General features: G+C 48.4%; 2 protein-coding genes across 3 annotated transcripts; one reads left to right on the top strand and one right to left on the bottom strand.

The window, feature by feature from the left end:
• Window positions 1–2,478: 2,478 nt before the first annotated feature.
• ANKRD54 (ankyrin repeat domain 54) lies at window positions 2,479–7,971 on the bottom strand. Of its 2 annotated transcripts, none has more exons than XM_416271.8 (8): window positions 7,721–7,971; window positions 7,571–7,618; window positions 6,527–6,625; window positions 6,231–6,302; window positions 5,781–5,828; window positions 5,533–5,657; window positions 4,592–4,699; window positions 2,479–4,033 (listed from the first exon to the last, which is right to left on the bottom strand). In XM_416271.8, the coding sequence occupies exons 1-8, from the start codon at window positions 7,941–7,943 to the stop codon at window positions 3,962–3,964; spliced, it is 795 nt and encodes a 264-aa protein (XP_416271.1). In that variant the 5' UTR covers window positions 7,944–7,971; the 3' UTR covers window positions 2,479–3,961. The 2 variants fall into 2 exon arrangements, with proteins under 2 accessions (XP_416271.1, XP_040512059.1); XM_040656125.2 differs by having other exon boundaries at window positions 6,527–6,620.
• A 284-nt stretch (window positions 7,972–8,255) lies between these two features.
• EIF3L (eukaryotic translation initiation factor 3 subunit L) lies at window positions 8,256–17,880 on the top strand. The gene is made up of 13 exons (NM_001012535.3): window positions 8,256–8,321; window positions 8,409–8,457; window positions 8,534–8,744; window positions 9,834–9,913; window positions 10,194–10,255; window positions 11,817–11,886; window positions 12,532–12,605; window positions 12,742–12,913; window positions 13,171–13,325; window positions 14,088–14,258; window positions 15,272–15,769; window positions 16,791–16,871; window positions 17,623–17,880. Exons 1-13 carry the CDS (start codon window positions 8,289–8,291, stop codon window positions 17,659–17,661), a joined length of 1,695 nt encoding a protein of 564 aa, NP_001012553.1. The 5' UTR covers window positions 8,256–8,288; the 3' UTR covers window positions 17,662–17,880.
• Window positions 17,881–21,470: the final 3,590 nt, after the last annotated feature.

The following is a 21,470-nucleotide window of genomic DNA, read 5'->3' as shown; positions in this document are numbered from 1 at the left end:
ACATCTGCATTGTTTCTAGAACTGTGGCTGCATTTCACAGCCCAAAGCATTGGAGAAAGAAGGGAATAGCAGTCGGGGGTGGTGATGCTCTGACCTTGCTCCCTTCTAATAAAGGGTGAAGCCTAAATAACATGGGACAAAAACAATGGGGGAAACCTGGGGAGAAGGCAGGTTTAGCAGCTCTGCAAGCTGTGGGTCCCATTCATTCATTCTGCCTGGGTCTAAGAACCTGCATTTTTGGGAAGCAGATGAGCAGGAGGCCCAATAGCCAAGAGGGAATTCCAGTCTGCCCAGTAACAACACACATGCTCCAACTGGTCCAACAGCTTAAAGGCAGAGGTAAAGAAAAGGTGTTAACATCCTTGATATCAAGCTGTCACTAATTAAGATCGAAGGAGCTGAAATGCTGTTCTCACACAGTCTCTCCTCCAGACTGATTAGCAATCAGCAGTCTCTGCTCCCAGCTTTTCAACTTAATTGATGATTACTTGTCATCGCTCAGACTGATGAGCTCGGCTTTAAACTTGCGGGGGCTGCCACGCTTGGGACGTGGTGAGTGTGGGGCAGCAGGGACAGGAGCAGGGAGGGCAGATCCAATGGAAGAAGGAAAATGGTGGTTGAAGTGCCCCTGGGTGAGCTATCTGCCCTATCTCCTTTATCAGCTTCTTAATCAAAACTGCTGACTCTCCCACCTTGTCATCCACTGGCCTTGAGCTGCCTGGGGGCCGCTCTCCCACGCTGCCCGGGTGCAGTGTACAAATAAAGCATCTTACTGCCTGTACCTGTCCGTGACGGAGGAGATGAAATCCATCTCACTCACTGAACGAGCGGAGGAAGCAGATGAAAGGCTGGAAGGTTCGCAGGGATGCTTCATGGGGCTTCCTTAGCAGCACAGAGGATAATTACTGTGATGGATTTGGAGTCTGCTAGAAAGGCAAAAGCGAAGGAAGTAATGGAGTTCAGATGTTGGCTCGATACCCTGGAGCTTAATTATCTCAACTGCTGAAGACTGAAAGGCAACAGATTCTTGGTGTTTGTGCATACCGCAGCACACTTTGCATTCACCGGCGTGGGCGAGCAGCTGCTGCAGAGAAAGACCTTTTGCTTAACAACATCCACGACACTTTATTGGGAGGTTTGTACACAGCTATTGCTTCTGCTTGAAGGAGCCAGATCCTTAGCCTGGCTGGTTTTGTCTGTGTCTTACAGCGTGAGCGCTCTGTGCAGGGCTGAGAGACTGGAGAGGTCACTGCTGGACTCAGTGGCTGTTGGTACAGTGTGTCACTGCAGAGCCATGCTGTGGATGAAGAAGGAAACGGAATGCATGTGGAGGACAGGCGGTGGTGAGCAAGGCCTTGGGTCAAGTCCTGTCTGCCAGGGAACGCTGGCACTGTGGCCCAGAGGGGGACCCAAAACACGGTGCTTAGCAGCGTAAGGCAAGGGAAAAGGGGTGGTTGGGCCAAGTGTAACGTCAACATAAGTAGCACAAGGAAGACAGTGGTGTTGTTTGCATTGTTACTGCAACAGACACCTCCGGAATAGACTGAGAGCAAGGGAAATACTCACTGCTGCCTGCTGCACCCCCACCTTTCCACTCCAAGCGTACAGGCAAGAGCAGTCATGGCAAAACTCCGGCACCAGGCAAAACAAAGACTTGAAGAGTTGTGGGCAGCAACATCCTGAGCACTCAAGCTAAAATCATAGCTCTGAATCTCAGCTAAGTGTGTTCCTGATTGCAAGGAAGGCTTCCAAGCTGCATCTAGTTTGCAGACATCAGCAGCAGCCAAGGCAACTGCAATGATAAGAGCACCCCAGCCACCTGCTCTTTGGCACCTTAATGGTCTCCTCAGCAACAAGGTTGTTGACTGCAAAAGCGTTGACTGCTAAGCGTACGTGGACACAAAGCTTAGGCTGACGCAGTAACAGAAAGACAGAACAGGACAGGCTGGACACAGAGGTCACCTGCTCCTCACCCGGGGACCACATTGTAAAGCCCCCTGCCCAGATGTCAAGGGGTTGAGGTGCTGGGGAGGAACAGCTCTTCACAGCGCAGCCACTTTTCTGGGCACAGGGCAAGGCATGGGTGCAAACACCCTCTCCCCACCGGCTCCACACTTACACAGGAGCACAGACTGGGCAAGGCTGCTTTCCCTCTTCACAAAACATGCCACCTCCCAACCAGATGCAGTCCCCTGAGATTCTCTTTCCCTCTGTTTGTACGGTATCACAGCAACTAACTCGATTTTAAGTTTGGATTTCTTGGCTGTGGGAGCCGAGATCAGAAGGTGAGTCAGCAGCTGTGTACTCTGGTCTGCAAACAGGCTGGTGTTTGAATTCAAACAACTTTGTGTCGTCACGTCCAATTTCAGTACCACAACTGGGAGTAGCAGTTACCGAACCCGATGCTGTGCCCATGGCCTGGAACATCAGTAAAGAGGAATGAGCTGCTCTGAAAAGAGAGAACTGGACAGGGAGTTCAAAAAAAAAAAAAGGCTGACAGGATTTTATTGAAGTTTGACACACAAAAAGGTCAGATTGTCTCCCACCCCCTCAGAATCCTTCCCATCCGGCACATCAGAACAAAGTACCAGCACTCACAGTGACAGCCCCAGCCGGCACAGCTTCCAGCTCACCTAGAACAATGCGTATTCTGATATCTCAGCTTTGAACAAGGAGGCCCAGTTAGCCTTCTCCTGGGTAAGAAGCCAGATATTAGAGAACACGCCTCTGAAGAACGTTGCAAACAGTGGCTGTTAATACGGTTAAGATGGATCCTAAAGAACTGACACGATTCCCAGCTGTGGGGTGCGTATCACTACCAGCACATCACGTCATTTGTGTGGGCATGCAGGTGGGAACTGCGGCCCGTTTTCTTGTCACCCCGCTATCATTCATGCTCCATCTCCAAGATTTCACAGATCCCTGCTTCAAAGCAAAACTACCACGTCTTTGTCACTAACCGCAGAGCGAAGGCGATTCCCTGCATCCTTCATAGCTGCATTACTCCGGGCTCCCAGCAGAGGTCGTAACTCATCCCTCAGGCTGAACTTCAGACCGTGGAGCAGCGCGTCTCCACAAGCAAGAAAGGCATCAGTCAGTTTTGAGTTTGGTGCTGCTAAGGCAGCCACAAATCCACCTCCACCCCAGCCCAACGATGTGGGATACCTTCTGTTGCTACTGAAACAGCCAGTAGTGGGAAAAGTCACCAAAGGATGACTTTGGTGGGTTTTTTTTTCAAATAAAATGTAGAGGTACGCCTAAAACTGCACTAGGATTAAGTCATTCCCCATCCCTCATCGTTGCATCAGGGTAGCTCTGGCGTGATGCCTACCTGGGTATTCTTCACAAGTGTTTCACTCTAAGATTTAAGCATTGACTTCCAGCAGTGCTTCAAAAACCAGGCCCACTGGAACCTGTTAGTCTCATTAAAAGCATTGTATCCCACACCTAACTGGCCAGATACTCTGCAGGCTCTGGGGAAGTTTAGGATTACGTCTCGGTGCATGCTTCTTAAGGCAATATGTTTGCTCAGCTGCTACCACACAGAATTAAGGACATGTTATTCCTAATGCACAAAGCCTTCTGATGTCCAAGACGCCCACTTCCCACCCCCCCATGCAGTTTAACACTGCAGTAGTGGCAAAAGATGCCTGTTGCAAGCAGATAGATCTGTGATGCTGGCAATCCATGGCATTAGCCACCACCTACACTGAACTGGAGTGCTGTGGTGAAGGCAGAATACCTCTGCTGTGGAAGGGGTACCCTTATTCAGTGCCAGCCTATTATTTTTTTTCCCAAAAAGTCTCAGCTGCAGCACTCTTTTGTCCAAATCCTACTGCCTCCTCATGAGGCAGCCATGGCAGCACCCTCAGGGCCTGCAATGTTTATTTGGCGATCTGGGATGTAGGCCTTCTTCTCTAAGGCTTCTCCTTCTGGATCAGAGAGGTGACTCGAAAGCCTGTTACCTCTTCTCCATCTGCATCTGCAGGCTGAGTGATGTGAAGCTGGCCAGGAGGTCTGTAACCTCATCCACCTGTCAGAAGAATACAGTTGGCCATCAGGCACAGGAACACAGCTGCCCACCACTACAGAAGAAACCCCCATGCAGCAAGGACTACTCTTCCACCAGGATGGCCAGCAATGACCAAACTGAGTGTATGCTACAACTCCTCCTGGTTCCACAATTATGCTCAAAAAAGTCCTAATCTAAGGCAAAAGGAGCTTTTGCCCCTTCCTAAGGAGAATGATGCTCGAACTCTACCTCAGGCAATACAGCCAGCCCTTAAATAGAAGTGTGTTGACGCATTACCCAGAACTCAACAATGAGTACTTGTGCTACCTTCTGGCCTTAAAATGATTGTGCCCTCAGTCGATCTGATCTTCAACTTCTCTGCTGAGCTGCTAGGCACAGTAACACTTTCTGCATTTTGAATTCCGAACAGAGGAGTCATCATCTATCCTTGCTACTTCACCCAGCAACAACACATCCACAAGCACGTCTTCAGTGTCACCTCGTTTATGTAGCTGAATTCTCCTGAGCACAGAAGTCACAGCAGAAATAGGTGAGTCACGGTAGCTCAGCACTACCTACCTGCTCCTTTGTGCTGGTCATCTGTAGCTTAGAGCAGAGGTCATCCAGCTGTTCCTTTTGCTCATGCCTCCCCAGACGGTCCAGGTATTCCCGCAACATCTGGATAATCTGAAGCCATCAGGAATAAGAGGAAACATCAGACAGCAGCATCAGGCTGGGATGCTTTTAGGACGAACAGCTAAACTGCCAAGCACAGGCCAGATGCTGAGGTACGTGGCACAGTACATGATCAATAGAAAAGAGCACATGTAAAGCGACCGGAGAGCACTAAAGGTTTTATGAGAGGCCAGGGGGTCACCAGAGGTGTCCATTAGCCACAGGCAGACCAGTTACGATCTGTTTGTGTGGTTTTAGAACAGAGAGACAAGCTCAGCTGAAGAAGTACAAAGTTTAGGCTTGCCAAGAAAGCACCAAGCTTCTCTTCACAGCTAACTGTCTTCCCTCACTGTGGGGAGCAGGGACTTGCCACTCCTGCAGGATCTGCTTGTGCACAAAGAATAAAAACCCTTATGGCTATTCTATGGCTCCTGCTTTCCTCTCCCATGCCCCCACATATAAGAGCAGTGCTGAATGCACTGAGAACGCCCCACAAAATAGAGTCTCTGCTGAAATGTGTGTGCCACAGCTACAACCCCGTGCTGTGGTCCCTCTCCTGCCACAAGACATCCATCTTACACAGTTGCTAAAGAAAAGAGAATGCTCCGTCCAGCCTGAGAAGCGAGACATTCAATGCTTGGCCTACCACAGCCAAGAGGTCACAGCAGTAGTTGGAAATATCAGTGTATCTGAAAACAGAAAGAAAAAGCCAAGCTTTCCCTGGATAAGCTAAAAGCCTAGAGACGGGTAATTAAAACAGCTGCTAAATGATCCTTGACTGAAAGGGTACAGGAGACTGTCAGAAGCTGTAGAGCCTTACCAGAACATGGGACTGTTTCTTTTACCTGTTTCACTTCAAGGCGTACTGCCTCCAGGCTGTGGGAGATTCCTTCCTGTAAGATGTTTAGCTTCGACTTCGCGAGGTGCAGTGGGGTTCTGCCAGCTCGATCCAAGGCATCGACTCTGGCCCCTGCAAATGCATGAGTAAGGGCAGAAACTGAGGTCTGTCTTAAAGGCTCGGTGTTCCCGAGGAATAGTGACAGGGGCAGGGCAGGAAAGGGACAGGCAGTAATTGTTATAGAGGAAATGTTACCTCCGCGCAGCAGCGTGGTGATGACAGGAACATGGTTCGTGCAGGCAGCTGGGAAGGGAAAACACAGGACACACAACTCAGAGGTACTAGCAAACAACAAAGGAGTTTCTGCTCAAGCGTGGAATTTGTCACTTCTCAAAAGGCTTTTTTTGCCATCAGAAAGAGGAACAGCTCCACTGTTAAGCATAACCTCATGCTCAGGCCTGGGTACTTTTGCTAGAACACATCTCACACTCCTCAGGACTGGCAGAGGGAGGAAAATGGATTTTCTCTAACTCTGACCCTTAAGTCCTCCTGAGGGGCGAAGTGAATAAAATGCTAAGAATTGCAAGTCCTTAAAGCTGGGGATTCATAGTGTGATGCACAGGAAGAAGGAAGATGCAGAGGAAAAACAGAATGCAGTGGTCACCTCATTTCTCTGCATGCAAAGCTCATCTGACTGGCACTTACCCAAGTGTAAGGGAGTGTTTCCCAGCCCGTCTCTTTGATTTGGGTCAGCCCCGTGATCCAGAAGCAGTTGCACTGGAAGCAGACACATGTTAGCCCCTTCCCTCTGCCCCACTGACAGCACCTTACTGGTGTAAGAAGCTTCATTTGGCAGCGCATTGCTGACCCACTGGTCCATGTGGCAGCCAGTAGGCTGCAGAAGGGATGCTTCTGTTAGCTTACACACACAGCAAATGGAAAATAAAGAAAATCCTCTGAAACGGACAAGTTGGATGGCTGAAAATCCCCCTCCCACTCACCAATGTGATCGTTGCCATTGCAGGAGGCGAAGTGGAGGGCTGTCCGGCCTTTGTCATCTGCAGCACAGGGGTCAGTTCCATCCTCCAGGAGTTGCTGCACTGGCAGTGCCAAGGAGGAAAAGGATGCAGGTAAGTTGAAGGGACACCTGATCAGAAAGGGGTGACGCTACCAGCTCTTCTGCAGGTAAATATGGACTCTGTCCATGGTCAGAGCTCACAAATGATTGCATCCATTGGTTTATGAAACAAGGTGTACTGTGAAGCTGTAGGGTACGGCATGACAGACAGCGCCCCCTCCACCCCATCCTGAAATGTCAGGGGTTTCTACAAGTTAGATCTGTTTCCAGTTGTGCACAACGTGGTCTGATGACAGGCAAAAGAGGAACAACGACAGGGGGCAAACGACACACGCCTGTATTGTTGATGAATACTTAGTATCAAAACCCAACTGATCTACAGTACAGAGAAGTAAAGAGAGTCACAGAGAGGCCATGAATCACTGTGAGAGGCAGACACGAGGCTGGCCAGGGCTCTGATCTGTGTCACACCACGTCATTCATCACGCAGGGTATGGCTTAGAATCATAGAACTGCAGAATATCCTGAGTTGGAAGGGATTCAGAAGGATCATCAAGTTCAACTCCTGGCTCCACATAAGATCACCCAAAAATCAGACCGTGTGTCTGAGATCGGTCTTGGATCATCACTTTTCCATTTTGCCACAAGACTACTTTCCTACTGCTGAAGAGTGGGCAAAAGTTACGTACCAAGAAGCTGGAATAATAGCAGTTAATTAAGCCTGAGGCAGGTGGACAATCAGCACTATGAACCCAATACAGTGAAAAAAAAAATCAGTATTACAATCAGCCTCGCTCTGCTCAGAGAATGGAACAAAAGGCTCAAGAAAAGTAACCTCTAGATGTGCAGCATCTAAGCATGATTTCTGCAAACTACCTGCACCTTCCTTGCCCTCTGCTGAAACAAAGGGCTTTGACAAACTGCCCTTCCAGGAAGTGGCCCCAAGTCAGGTTGGCAGAAGTCTCACCTGTGTCCAGGTCGTTGCCATTGGCAGCCTCACGCAGCCTCTTCAGAGCTGTAGAGAAAAGAAAGCCATTACTGGGAAGCATGGAGGAGGAAGGAGACAGGAAAGCAGAAGGGGACAGGGAAGCAGAAGGGGAAAACCACTCCCGCTCACCGTGGCTCTCCTTGCCCGTAGGCCCCAGGCGGCGGTGGAGGCGGGCGGCCCTGCGCAGGCGGCGGGCCGGGATCTTGCCGGCGGGCTCCTCCCGCTGCCACAGGACGTGCAGGTAGCCGAGGGGGGCTCCCACCGCCCCTCCGAGCGCCACCCCGGCTCCCAGAGCCGGCTCCGACTCCGTCCCCGCAGCGGACTCGGCCGCGGCCCCGCCACCGCCCTCCATTCCCTCACGGGCCGGGCCGGGCCGGGCCGCTCAGGGTGCGAGGAGAGGGGCGGGAAGGGTCGTCGCTATAGCAACGGTTCTCTCGACCAATCAGAGCCGACTCAACTCAGCGGGTGCAGCCAATGGGATGGAAAGAAGACGAGGAAAGAGGCGGTGCCTAGGCTGCGCCGACGGGCAGGCAGGCTCTCCAATCAGAGAGAAAAGCCTCCGAAGACAGGCAGTCATTTCAACCAATAGACAGATTCGACAGCTTCCCTTCCGCCGTAGCTTTTTCCGGCCGGCCGCCCGGAGCGTGCCGCTTGGTCCCGCCCCCTCTTCCTGGCTGCCCAGGGACCGCGCCGCGCCATGGCCTACCCGGGGGAAGACTACGACAACGATGTGCGGGCGGGGGCCGGGGTTAGGGGGGGGGGTCGTGGGTCGAGCTCGGGCTCGTCGCGGTAACCTCGCTGCCTCGTCTCTCCACAGGCCGCCTACGACCCGTACGCCTACTCCAACGACTATGACATGCACACGGGTGAGTGCGCGCCTGGGCCGCCCCGCGGGGTGGGGGCTGTAGGCCTCGCGCCTACACTGCTCCTCTCTCCCCTCAGGTGACCCGAAGCAGGACCTGGCCTACGAGCGGCAGTACGAGCAGCAGACCTACCAGGTGATCCCCGAGGTGATCAAGAACTTCATCCAGTATTTCCACAAGACCGTGTCCGACCTCATCGACCAGAAGGTGTACGAGCTGCAGGCCAGCCGGGTCTCCAGCGATGTCATTGACCAGAAGGTGTATGAGATCCAGGACATCTATGAGAACAGGTGCAGGGCTATTCTTGCTGTTTAAAATCTGATGGAAATGCTCCCGGACCATAAAAGGAAACACTGGCATTCTTATTCTGCTTCTTTGAAATAGTCTGAAGCTTCAGTCGATCACTGAGGAGCAAAACACAAAGTTATATTTCTGGGCTATTAGTCTAACATAAATCTATGTGGATTGCGACCTGTCTGATAGAGAGTACTGGTTTTGTATGTTGGCAGTAAAAAGTGACCTCTGCAGTGGCCGTTTGCAAACTGAGGCACGTGCTTTAGTGGGAAATATTGGTGTGGTTGGACAGCTGGACTGCGTGATCTTAGAGGTCTTTTCCAACCGTAGTGATTCTATGATCTCTGCAGATATTCCTACTCTTGCTTGTAGCTGTGTTACCTTTTGCCTTACCATAAAGAGAATGCGAGCATAACATATGCAGCCATTCCATACTTAAAGGCTTGGGGCCCCCCTGTATAAGAAAGATATGGAGCTGTTGGAATGGGTCCAGAGGAAGGCCACAAGATGATCAGAGGGCTGGAGCACCTCTTCTATGAAGAAAGGATGGGAGCTGGGCTTGTTCAGCCTGGAGGAGGCTGTGAGGAGACCTCATTGCGGCTTTCCAGTACTTGAAGGGAGCTTACCCACAGAAGGGAAATCAGCTTTTTACATGGGTAGATAGTAACAGGATGAGGGGGAACAGTTAAACTAAAATTAGATGTTGAGGGGAATTTTTCACTGAGAGGCTAGTGAGGCACTGGAACAGGCAGCCCAGAGAGGTTCTGAATGCCCAGTCCCTAGAATTGTTTGAGGCCAGGTTGGATAGGGCCCAGGGTAACTTGGTCTAGTAACTGATTTAGTGGTTGGCAACTCTGCTGCAAACTAGATGATCTTTGAGGTTCCGTCCAACCCAAGCCATTCTGTGATCAGGTTTTCAACTGCTCTGTTTGTCATTCTCATTCTTTGTTTCAACTCTGGTGTTAGCAAAGGGAGACAGTGTTCTAATTCTTTCAAGTCCAAGCCCTCTATATTGTGATTTCTAACTCCACCTCTCTGATACTCAGGAACGTTTTCTCTCATACCACCCGCGTCTTATCTTTCAGCTGGACAAAGCTGACAGAAAGGTTTTTCAAGAACACCCCATGGCCAGAGGCAGAGGCCATTGCCCCACAGGTTGGAAATGGTAAGTGTTTCTTTTCCACTCTATTTTCTTATCAGAGAATGAAAGAACTAAATCACTTTAGACGTATTACTGAGCCGGTGCGTGGTTTTTATGAATTGTTAGTCACTCATCTTTGTTCACTGTGGCAGCTTCTTCTGTAGATGCCTGTCAGGAAGTCTAATGAAGCATCCTCTTGTACTTGTCTTTGTAACCGTGGCAGTAGGAGCACCACCAGTGCCTCAGAGATCCAGTTGCCTAAGCCTCATGGTTTGCTGATGTCCACTTCTCTCATCTTTTCCAGATGCAGTTTTCCTCATCCTATACAAGGAGCTGTATTATAGGCATATCTACGCCAAAGTCAGCGTGAGTATTTGCCCTGTGTCTTTTGGTTGTACCTGGCTTTTCTGCCATAAAAGTTAACAAGTTGCACTGCTACCATAGCATCAGTGGTTCCATAACTTTTGCAAAACTATATTGAATAGACTTATGAGGTATGGGTCAAGTTACAGCTAGGGAAGTTTGAAATTCTTGCCTTTTGTCATTTTAGTAAGCATTGCTGATTTATGAGAAGCAAGACTTGTCAGTCTTCCTGAGTTGTCTCCCCAGTCTTGGAGGAAGAGGAAAGTGTAACAAAGACTGTCTTAGTAAATAGGTTTTTTCCTCGACCCACAAGTTCTGTTTTGTTTCCAATCCTCTCCTTTATCCCATGTCAGGAGAGAGTGAGCGGACAGTTATGTAGTGCTGAGCTGCTGCAGGGTTATGCCACAGCAGTGAGGTGGGGAAGAAGGAGATGTCGGGAAGTAGCTGAATTTTCTTTCTGTTAGAGCTGTATAACTGCATGACTTATAGGTCACTTTGTTTTGTGTGTTTCTTCGTGGCTCTTTATTTGTTCTTCAGATTAGCAGGTGTGTGAGGGGGTGTCACGAGGAGTTTGAGCTACTTATAATTGAAAGATTGTATGGGGTCAGAATGCTTTGTGGATAGGAAAAACTGGGTACCACAGAGGATATAGGAGAAGAAAACAGAACCATGCTTCTTTCCTTAATTTGAGGTCACTAGGGAAATCAGAGTAGTTCTTGGCTGTAAGAAAGAAGCAGAACAGGTGTGTGACTTCTATGGTGAATGAGTAATGATTGCAGTTTTGGTTTGGACCAGAGGGTGGAGAAATGGGTTAATGCAGGAGTCTTTTTGAAGTTCCCAAATCAAAGACTTGCCTTAACAGGTGCAACTGGTTGCTTGAATTGTTTTGTAGGAGGTTCCCAAGCTGCCCATGGGGGTGTGATACAGGATAATTCTAGAAAGAGTGATTCCCTCCTGTGTTTATCAGTCTTCCAAAGCATTTAAAACTAATTCTTTATGCAGAGGGTGGTGAGGCACTGACATAGGCTGCCCAGAGAGCTGTGGGTGCCCCATCCTTGGAGGTTCAAGGCCAGGTTGGATGGGGCCCTGGGCAGTCTGAGCTGGTGGGTAGCAGCCCTGCCCACAGCAGGGTTCTTTAAGGCCCCTTTGAAGCCATTCTATGATTCTATGATATGATTGTCTAGAAGCAGCTGTGTTGTCAGGGTTTACAAAGACCTTTCTTGAGGGGAGGAGGACAAGAAGCTGTGTAAGTTAATAGGCAGTTCTTAGGTCTGGACAGCAGAGAGGAGGAAAAGGAGACTTACAGCATTCTATTCACGTGAGATTTCATTGCTCAGTTGTACTAAAAGCTACCTGGACTTGAAAAGACAGCCTTCTTCTATAGTGAGACAATTTCATGCTTTCTGGGTGGTGTTAGTGGTTAGTGAGTGGTTGAATGTTGGCTCTAATGTCACCAAAACAGACCTTTTGCCATGACTGTTGACTGTCCTTTATAGGCTATTGCCCACAAACTTAGTCTTGCTGTACTTCAAACTAAATGGACTGTACTGTCTTCTCATTGCAGGGGGGACCCACTCTGGAGCAGAGATTTGAATCTTACTACAACTACTGCAATCTTTTCAACTACATCCTCAGTGAGTTGCTGCAATTAATCTTTGGTTTGTGAGTTTTGGAGAAGACTGAATGCAGAGGGTTAAAACAGAGAAAGGGAGAGAAACCAAAATGTATTTATTTATAGATTACACGCAGATAAGTGGTCTATAGGCTTTCCATATGTTTAAATTAGCAGAATGAAGAGCGCTTTACGTCCACGCATTTAAAACCACAAAAAGCCCAAATAGTTTACAGTGCTTTCTGAAAAGCCCTAAAGAAAATAAAAAAACAACTTTCTATCTCACTGAGAATTTTCAGTTACAGCTTCATTTTGCTTTCTGATAGAAGTTACTGGGACAAATTAAAGTGTTTGTGACTCCCTGCCAGTCTTGCAGAGAAAAGAGTGGTTGGGATGGACCCCTTAAGGTTTTGTGCAGCTTCCCAGAATCACTGCTGTTGAGCAGTCATGCTTTAGAGATTAACTCAATGCACACTCATATTCTTTAAAAATAAAGGCACCTGAGGTAGGCAGAGCTACATATTGACTTCCTGCTGGAAGCTTCATTCATCTGCATTTTTCAACTCCCAAAGATTCTGGTTTTCTTGACTTCTTGTTCCTTCAATTCCTCCACTGTTCCTTGCTCAGGGCATTAAGCCTCTCATCTGTTACTGATGTTCTTCTGCAGATGCTGATGGCCCTGCTCCTTTGGAGCTGCCCAACCAGTGGCTCTGGGATATCATTGATGAATTCATATACCAGGTATGTGACTCTGAGACTGGGGTATTTTTGGTAGCCTTGTTGTGCTGCACTGTGTGATCAACTCGTGAGGTTAGTGCACTTAAATGTAGCATCTCCAGACTATCCCCTCGTCATCAAATCTGCTCTTTCCCCACAGTTCCAGTCTTTCAGCCAGTACCGCTGCAAGACAGCCAAAAAATCTGAAGAAGAAATTGATTTCCTTCGTTCCAACCCCAAGATCTGGAATGTGCACAGTGTCCTTAATGTGTTGCATTCTCTGGTGGACAAATCCAACATCAACCGACAGCTGGAGGTCTATACAAGCGGAGGTGAGATAGCTGGGTGAGGTTGGTGTCTGTGCTGCCTTGCTTTGATTTGACTAAGCTCTGTTAGTTTTGTTTGGGGGCTGAATCAAATCCTTAGTAATTGGGTGAGTTTACTGGGAAGAGGTTCTCTAAACCTTACGTGGAAATTGCTGATGATTATATTGGAGGGCTTGCTTCTTTCACTTATAAACAAGAGGTGTTGAAAGAAGGGCTTCCTCCTTTGGAGGACAACATCATGGTTTGCTATTTTTTTTCCCTAGGTGATCCCGAAAGCGTGGCTGGTGAGTATGGTCGTCACTCCCTCTACAAGATGCTGGGCTATTTCAGTCTTGTTGGGCTGCTGCGTCTGCACTCTTTGCTGGGGGATTACTACCAAGCTATCAAGGTTCTGGAGAACATTGAGCTCAACAAGAAGGTAATAAGATATGTTGTAAACATCCCACTGTAGTTTTCCAAATGCTTTTGTTCAGTTAGGCTCCTGAAAGGTTGCTTTAATGAATCGTATGGCTGAAGAGCTGTTTGTAGCTGTTGTAGTTGTCAGGAGTTTGTTTATAGGATTAGCTGGAAAAAGTCTCTGGTTCCACAGTTGTGTATGCTGAACACAGCTGGAGCTTTGGCAGTAAGTCAAACCATATGATAATGACTGTTGCTATTGTAGCACATATGCTCAATTCTTTAGAAGGCTTGTTTGCTGTGTTGTGCAAGGCTGTGTAATGGGGAATGTTATTTGAACTGTAAGTGGGAGCACAATGCTAGCAGGATACACCGCTCCCTCCTTGGTCTGTGGCTCAGTCTGTTATTTTTGACTGTTCTCACTGTGCACACTCCTACCTTGCATGTGTTTCCATAGACATAGGTGTTACTTGTGACAAGTGGTAAAAAAATAAAGTCCAACTGCAACACAATCTTAGCCCAAGGCTGGTAGTGAACTGGCAAGAATGGGAGTTGAGCAAAGCAGTGTTATGCACAGTGTAAGAGTGCTCTGCTTGCAGAAAGCTGAAACTGGGAAACATAGGAGGCAGAATGATCTGCTTATTGAGGCAGTGAGGAAGCTCCTGCAGGGATGGGTGTGAGGGGAGATATCCTGAGATGTGTGAGAGTGGACTGAAGGCCAAGCTGTTCAGGCTGAAGGTGATTGTCTCCCCTCTAAGGCGGTCTGTTGCTCCATCCTTCTCAGAGCATGTACTCTCGGGTGCCTGAGTGCCAAGTGACCACTTACTACTACGTGGGCTTCGCGTACCTCATGATGCGACGTTACCAGGACGCCATCCGGGTCTTTGCCAACATCCTCCTCTACATCCAGAGGACTAAGAGCATGTTTCAGAGGACAACCTACAAGTATGAGATGGTAAGAAATAGAATAGGTATAGGCTTCCCAAGAGAAAAGGCTGCTGTCCCCTTTCCTGTCCCTTCTCCGTCACCTGATAACCTCTGTCCAATAGTCTGACCTTATATTCCTGGACTCCTGGTAATGAAGGGATCCTTTGACCTTTAATATTTTCTCTTGGCTGTGTTACTGATTCCTTAATTGATCACCATGCAGTTTCCCCTGCCCTGCTTGCATTTTCCCCTTGGGCACTGTTGCTAATGGGTATCAGCTGGAAACGATACTCTTGCCAAAGATTCTTACATCTCAGTCCCGTTCCTATCTCAGTGTAATTCCATTATCAGATATATTTCCATCATCATGCAGTCATTCACAGATTATTTAAACTTATTATGGGTAAAACAAAGCTCATGTCTCTTTCCACCTAAGCTGCCTCTGATGTTTATTTTGTTTTGTTGGGTTTTTTTACCCTCTGCTGCTGCTGCTGCTGTCTCCTCGTCATCCTTATGAATCATTTCTAATTCACTTGTATAACCAAATCATGCAGTTCTTAATTCCATGACACTTTGAAAATGTAGTGTTTAGCTTTTAGCTACACAGCTGTTTAAGACTGACCTTTTATGAATCTTCCTTCTCAATTTTTTTCTGCACTGGCCTCCTTGATAAGTCTCTTGCTGGTCTGTGTCAACAGTGTCTCTTAAACTGTCTTCTTTCCCTATGCCTGCTCCTCTGCACTTGCTTGTACCAAAGCAATCCAACCCCTTTCTGGCTATCCAGATTCTGTATGGCTCTGGATACATTCACTGCTCTGTACTTCCTTCTTATCATTTCCTCTTTTTCACCGATGATAGCCGTGATACAGCATGCATCTGCTTTGCTCAGAGGTGCTGTTTCTTTGCACTGTCCCCCTTGAGCATTAGGACCTTCAGTTCTCAGGGTGAAGGGTCCATCTGAAAAGTGCAGCTCTCGGCTCTCTCTCGCACCGTAAGTCCTGAGCGCACTGTCAAGCTAACAGGCTGTCCTTTCTGACCCAGATTAACAAGCAGAACGAGCAGATGCACGCGCTCCTTGCCATCGCCCTCACCATGTACCCCATGCGCATCGATGAGAGCATCCACCTGCAGCTGCGAGAGAAATACGGAGATAAGATGCTGCGCATGCAGAAGGGTGACGCTCAGGTCTATGAGGAGCTCTTCAGTTATGCCTGCCCCAAGTTCCTCTCCCCTGTGGTGCCCAACTATGACAACGTGCACCCCAACTATCACAAGGAGCCTTTCCTGCAACAGCTCAAAGTCTTTGCTGATGAGGTTCAGCAGCAGGCTCAGCTCTCCACCATCCGTAGCTTCCTGAAGCTCTATACCACCATGCCCGTGGCCAAGCTTGCTGGCTTCTTGGACCTCACAGAACAGGAGTTTCGCATCCAGCTGCTTGTCTTCAAGCACAAGATGAAGAACCTGGTATGGACCAGTGGCATATCTGCCCTGGATGGGGAGTTCCAGTCTGCCTCTGAAGTTGACTTCTATATCGATAAGGTTGGTATCTGTTCTTTGCTAACTAGGAAATTCCTTCACCCCAGAAATTCTGGAAGAGGCAGCACCAGCTTATAATCCAGTCTGTGGGAAACATTCCTGTGCCATGTGAAGGACTTCTCTCTTACAATGAATGTATAGCCCTGCTTCATAGAAGTGCCAGTGGATGAACAGTGATGGGATACTGCTGGCAGCTTTGGCAAACATTTCAACCAAGAAGAGAAGTCCCTAAATGTGATCCCCTGGACAAGGGGTACAGTTTGTCAGTGACCCTGGGAGATGGTAGCGGAGTGATGCAGAGTGCTGTCACTGTTAGGTGGGATTGTCAGTTTTGTAGGTATCCCCTACATCTCTCCTTTGCTTGGTAAAGGAGGCATCTTGATCTATCATATTACAGCTGTGTTTTTCACAGAAGCAGCATTTAGCCCTGTCTGCTCTAGATGCAAGCTATCTAAATGCAAGCTATGATCCTGTCACCAACCTGCCCTTGGAGCTCAACACAGTGGGAAGTATCTTCTAAGACTTCATTTGTCAAAGAAGACAGCAGTAGCTATTAGGTTTTTGCTGCCTACCAAACAAGGGGAACAGGTTGCTTCTTGGTGCAGAGCTGTACCTGTAAGGTCTCATTTGTGCCTTGTCTTCCTTGTGTACCTGAACCACACTGACTTGCACTGAAGCCTAGCTCCCCTAGTAGACTGCACCACTCTTAGCTGCTGGTAGAGGGTAGCAGAGCATGAATCAGGGTTGGGAGTGTCAAACTGCTGCACAGAGAGCTGAAAATAGGCAGAGTGCAAGAATGTGGGAAATGAATACAGTGTGAGTTTGGGATCTGTCTCAGGTAAACAGAAGGCATCCCACAGGAAAAAAATGAGTAATTGCTGTGGGTCTAGTACACTTCGGGTATGTGTGCAGTGCTGAACTAGGACTGGAGTGAAGCCCCTTTTGTTGCTCCTCCTGTTTGGCAGAGCTTGCTGTCCCCTGGTAGCACAGTCCTTTTCCTGACCTCATGCTCTTCCTTCCCCAGGACATGATCCACATTGCAGACACAAAGGTTGCTCGACGCTATGGGGACTTCTTCATCCGCCAGATCCACAAGTTTGAAGAGGTGAGGTCTGAGCAGAACAACTGTATAGTTCTGTAGGGAAAGTGGGGAAGGCTTTGGGCTGTGCATGGCTGGGAGAAAGCATGCTCGTGTGTAACAGCTGTACTATGCCTTGCTGGGGCAATCCTCAGCTTTGCACGGCACTGGGCAAGGGCACGTGGTCTCAGCAGCAGCTGCTCACTTATGAGGAATGTTGGGTTTTTTTGTGTGAGAAGTTTTCATTCAGTTGAAACTCATTGTAAAGGAGCAGGAGGGTTTTACTTTCTAAAGTTGCCAGCTCCCTAGTCCCTAGATAATTGTGGCAGTTCTCAGTAATGCAGCAAAATCACATCTAAATCCCCATAACCAAGGGTCTAGAAAGCAGCCTCTGATTTCTGGAGCATGGATGGCTTCAGTGTTGCACTCAGCCAGGAGGTGACGTGCTGCCACTGTTCTGCTCTCTCAGCAGATGCTGCTGTGGGTTGGAAGCTTTGGCAGCAAAATCCTGAAACAAGGGGATGGCTGAAGGTTTCTCTGTTAGTGTACCATTGCAAGAACTTTGCAGCTTCTCCCTAAATCCTCCACTGTCTTGGAGAGGAGGAGGGATTTACTAATTCCCCATCTACTTCACACACTGCCCGCATCTGCAGGAGAGTGTTTTTGTCAGTGGGTTGCAGAGAAGGGAGTAGAGACGCTGGATTAAGGCTGCTGAAGGGAACAGTAGTGTATGCCAATCAGTGTGTTGTCTGACTTTTTTGCTTTCTTCTAATTCCAGCTGAATCGAACCTTGAAGAAGATGGGCCAGAGACCCTAAAAATTCTGTGGATGCAGCAATCAGCCTGAGCAGAGGAGTGGGTGGGGGAGATTATTCTCCTTACTGTGAGGGAGGGAAGCTCTGGGTTCTGGCATTTCTGGAATCTCCTGTGGCTCAAAAGGTTTTTGTACTTTAAATAAGCAGACTCATTTGGCTCAAACCATTCTGCAAAGGACAAGACATCTAATAAAGGAGTGGAATTTTCCTGGTGAGCATTCAGATACTGATACTCTTTTTTCCCCCCCTCCCACTTTGTATAAGAACATAATTGCATCACAAGATACAGACAGCCGCTGTTGGCTTGTGCTGTCTTTGGCTAAAGCTGTTGCAGGTAGCTGGGGAGTAGTCCTACATACTGTGTAAGGCACTGCATGCAGCAAACAGGGGAAGGCTGTGGGAATGGTTACCAGAGAAAATGAGCTGTTCCACAACATTTCCACAGGATATGGAAAGAGTTGCAAGTTAATATTACTCCTTTTAGCTCTTGCTCCACATTGAGTAAACCTGAGTGGTAGTTGCTTTTCTAGAAGGCTGCATCTTTGCCTTCTCGCCCCTCTTTATACTTTCTTTTTAGCTGTTAAGAAATAGAAATGTTTCCAGATGAATCAAGGTGTTTTTAAAGGAAGGGGGAGGTTATTTTTTAAGCATTCAACTAACATTAACTTTGGACGTCCGATATGATGCCCTTGCTGAGAGCTGCATTATCTCAGCACAAGTTATGCCCAAGTCCTGGCCCATAATGTGATGGAGTTGTTTCTCTGGGAAATCCTTGAGGGCATTTAATTTGCTGAAGCCTTTTAAATACTTTGAACCTCAGTGCTAGTTTTTACAGCTCTCCATCCACCTTGGATTCTTCCAGGCAAAGCTGCAGGGCCTCGGAAGAGAAAGAGCAGTTGAAAACTTGTCCTGTAAATGGGAATCAAGGACCTATACATTTGGGGGAAGAGAAAAGGATGCAAAGAATGAATTGCATCTCCTAAGCCCTCCACACCCTCTCCCCTCTCTTCTTGCAGGCTGTCTTTAAATAGTTTTGGGTTTGAGTGGAAGCAACAGGTGTAAGAGAAAATAACTGTGTGTAACAGCAAAGCTACACAATGCCTGCTTCATCTGCTTTTTTTGTACCCCACCCTTTCATTCATTTCCACTGAGAGAAGGGTCCTGCAAGTCCAGCTTGGCTTCGTATGTGATTCTGTTTAGAAGTCAGAGGAGTAATTACCCTTTGTTGGGTTATATGCTGTTTGAATGAGGGTCGAGTTTCTACTGTCTTTTATACTGTTCAAAAGTAAGTTGCATTTCCCATCAAAAAATCCTGTAACTCAAGCAGGCAGGCTACAAGCAACGCAGAGCTTAAATAAGTAACTCCAGTTGGTCTCTATGTGCTGCTACTAGTATTTGCAGAACCGACTGCCCTCAGTTTTGAAGGGTTTGAGGGAACCAAGTCCATAAAGAAATGGAAGAACCGTGAGGCTGCTGCATTGCAGCAAACCACAGAGCTGAGTGTTATTCAAGAGAATCTGGTCCCTTTTATTTTTAGAGCTGGCACTTCTGTCTGGGTATATTTACCAACAGCAGCACAGTGACTAAAGCTGTCAAACAGCAACTTATTTTGCTTTCACGTTACCCAAAGCCTCAGTCTTTGTGTGTGCACTAAGATAGGTGCGATACACAACAGAGGAACCTCTGGCAAGGCAGTATCTCTGATCAAAGTCTAGTTCATAGCACAGCAAGTGAATCCAACGTGTTCCTGGGCTTTAGTCCATTTTTAACCTGTGATTGATGTTTTTGGATGACAGACGTTCACCAATGTACGTACCAACTTAAACCTTCCAGTGGTTACAGGCTGCTTTCAGGTACGTGGATACGCTGCTGCTTGTGTTTGTGTCTGCCAGAGTGGCTTCCTGAGGATGTCCAGAGACCATCCGCTGCCTGGTGCAGCTGGGCTGACCGGCTCCACGCCTTGCGAGGGACTGCTGAGACTTAACTGACCAGGACTGGCACTTGTGGAACGAAGCCAGGAAGAGCTGCAGCTCTCTCACGGAGCGAAAAGATGGGCTCAGTGAGATGCGGTGCCTGGCACCACTTGAGACTAGAGGAGCACAGGGCATTCAGCAGCATCCACAGAGCTTGCTGCTGGAAATGCATTCTGCTCGGTAGGTTTGTGATACTTCAAGCCTTGCCTGCTGCAGCGAGATGCTGATAATGTATGTGCTCGGAGGTAGTTTGGGTCAAAATGGTTTTAAGAGGGGGACAAAAACACGGCTATCTACCTCAGAGGAGGTTCAGGTTGGATATGAGGAATCATTTCTTCTCAGAAAGAGCGGTGCTGCAGTGGCACAGGGAGGTGGTGCAGTCACCGTCCCTGGAGGTGTTCCAGAGCCGTGTGGATGTGGCACTGAGGACGTGGGCAGTGGGCAGTATTGGTGGTAGTCGGATGGTTGGACCAGATGATTTTAGAGGTCTCTTCCAACCTTAATGATTCTGTGATTCTGCTTTGTATCTTTGACCTGCAGTTGTGAAGGGAGTGAGTATGGTTCTGTAATTAAATAGACATCTCTGAGTCTGTGCTCCCTTAGGATACAGCAGGAAGACACTGTCAGGCAGGGCTGGGGAAGGCTGAGCAGACAGCTCTGTTGTTACAAAACCATGGCAATACTTCCTTTCTTTTTTCTCTACAAGGTGTCTTTGGTAGTTACTCATGCCACAGCTGTTCTCAGATGCTTAAGCTGTACCCTAAAGAATGTATTTTTTGCCTTTTACAGCTCTGAGGCCATGGGGTGAGAGAAAGAAACGGAACAAGGAAGGAAGAGTGTATGGAGGGTGCCAAGCCTGAGAGCTGACAGGAGAATGGGATCATAGAATGGCTGAGGTTGGAGGGGACCTTAAAGATCATCTAGTTCAAGCCCTCTACTGTGGGCAGGGCTGCCACCCAGCATGTCAGGCTGCCCAGGATCCCATCCAGGCTGGTCTTGAATGCTTCCAGGGATGGGGCACCTGTAGTCTCTCTGGGCAGCTTGGGCCAGTGCCTCACCGCCCTCTGAGTAAAAAATTTCTTCTGAATGTTTAACCTAGATCCTCCCCTCTTTAAGTTTTAAAGCCATTCCCCTCTGTCCTGTCACTATCAGACCACATACAAGCAGGAGGGGAGCCAACTTTTAAAGCTCCCTTCCGAGGACTGGAATGTAATAAGGAGATGTCCCTGCAGCCTCCTCTTTTCCAAGCTGAACAAGCCCAGCTCCCCTCAGCCTGTCTTCATAGGAGAGGTGCTCCAGCCCTCTGATCTTCTGTAGCCCTCCTCTGGACTTGCTCTACCAGTTCCCCATCCTTCCTGTGCTGGGGGCCCAGGCCCGAATGCAGTACTCCAGTTGGGATATTCTGCCCATTTAAAAACGTGCAGAGAAAGGGAGTTCTGAGCAATAAAATCAACAGCTGTGTGATGGAGCAGGCTTCCACAGAGTTAGCTAAAGGCTTCCTTGGCCTAACTGGAAGTAAAAAAAGTCTTCAGCAAAACAAGCAAATGCTTAATAAGGGGGAAGAAAGCACGCTCTTTGTCAGATCCTCGGCAAATCAATCTCCCTGTCAAGGGTTCCTGAGATCGTATCACACTCTTCCTCTCCTTCTTCCAGTGCTTCCTGCGAAGCATCCAAAGCCCTTATCTTCAAAGCCCTCCTGGCCTCGTGCCTACCCCTGGGACACCTATGCCCCACACGTCCTTCGCCGTCCGACGTTTCCACATCCTCCAGGGCGAGGCCCGCTCCCTCCCAGGCCCGGTTCCCCCCACCCCGCAGGCGGGGCCGTGCCTCCTCCTTCCC

The sequence above is a fragment of the Gallus gallus genome, chromosome 1 (genome assembly GCF_016699485.2).
Source record: "Gallus gallus isolate bGalGal1 chromosome 1, bGalGal1.mat.broiler.GRCg7b, whole genome shotgun sequence".
Classification (NCBI taxonomy): Eukaryota; Metazoa; Chordata; class Aves; order Galliformes; family Phasianidae; genus Gallus; species Gallus gallus.
The sequence above is the reverse complement of the archived record's forward strand: the minus strand, read 5'-3'. Positions and strand labels throughout refer to the sequence as shown.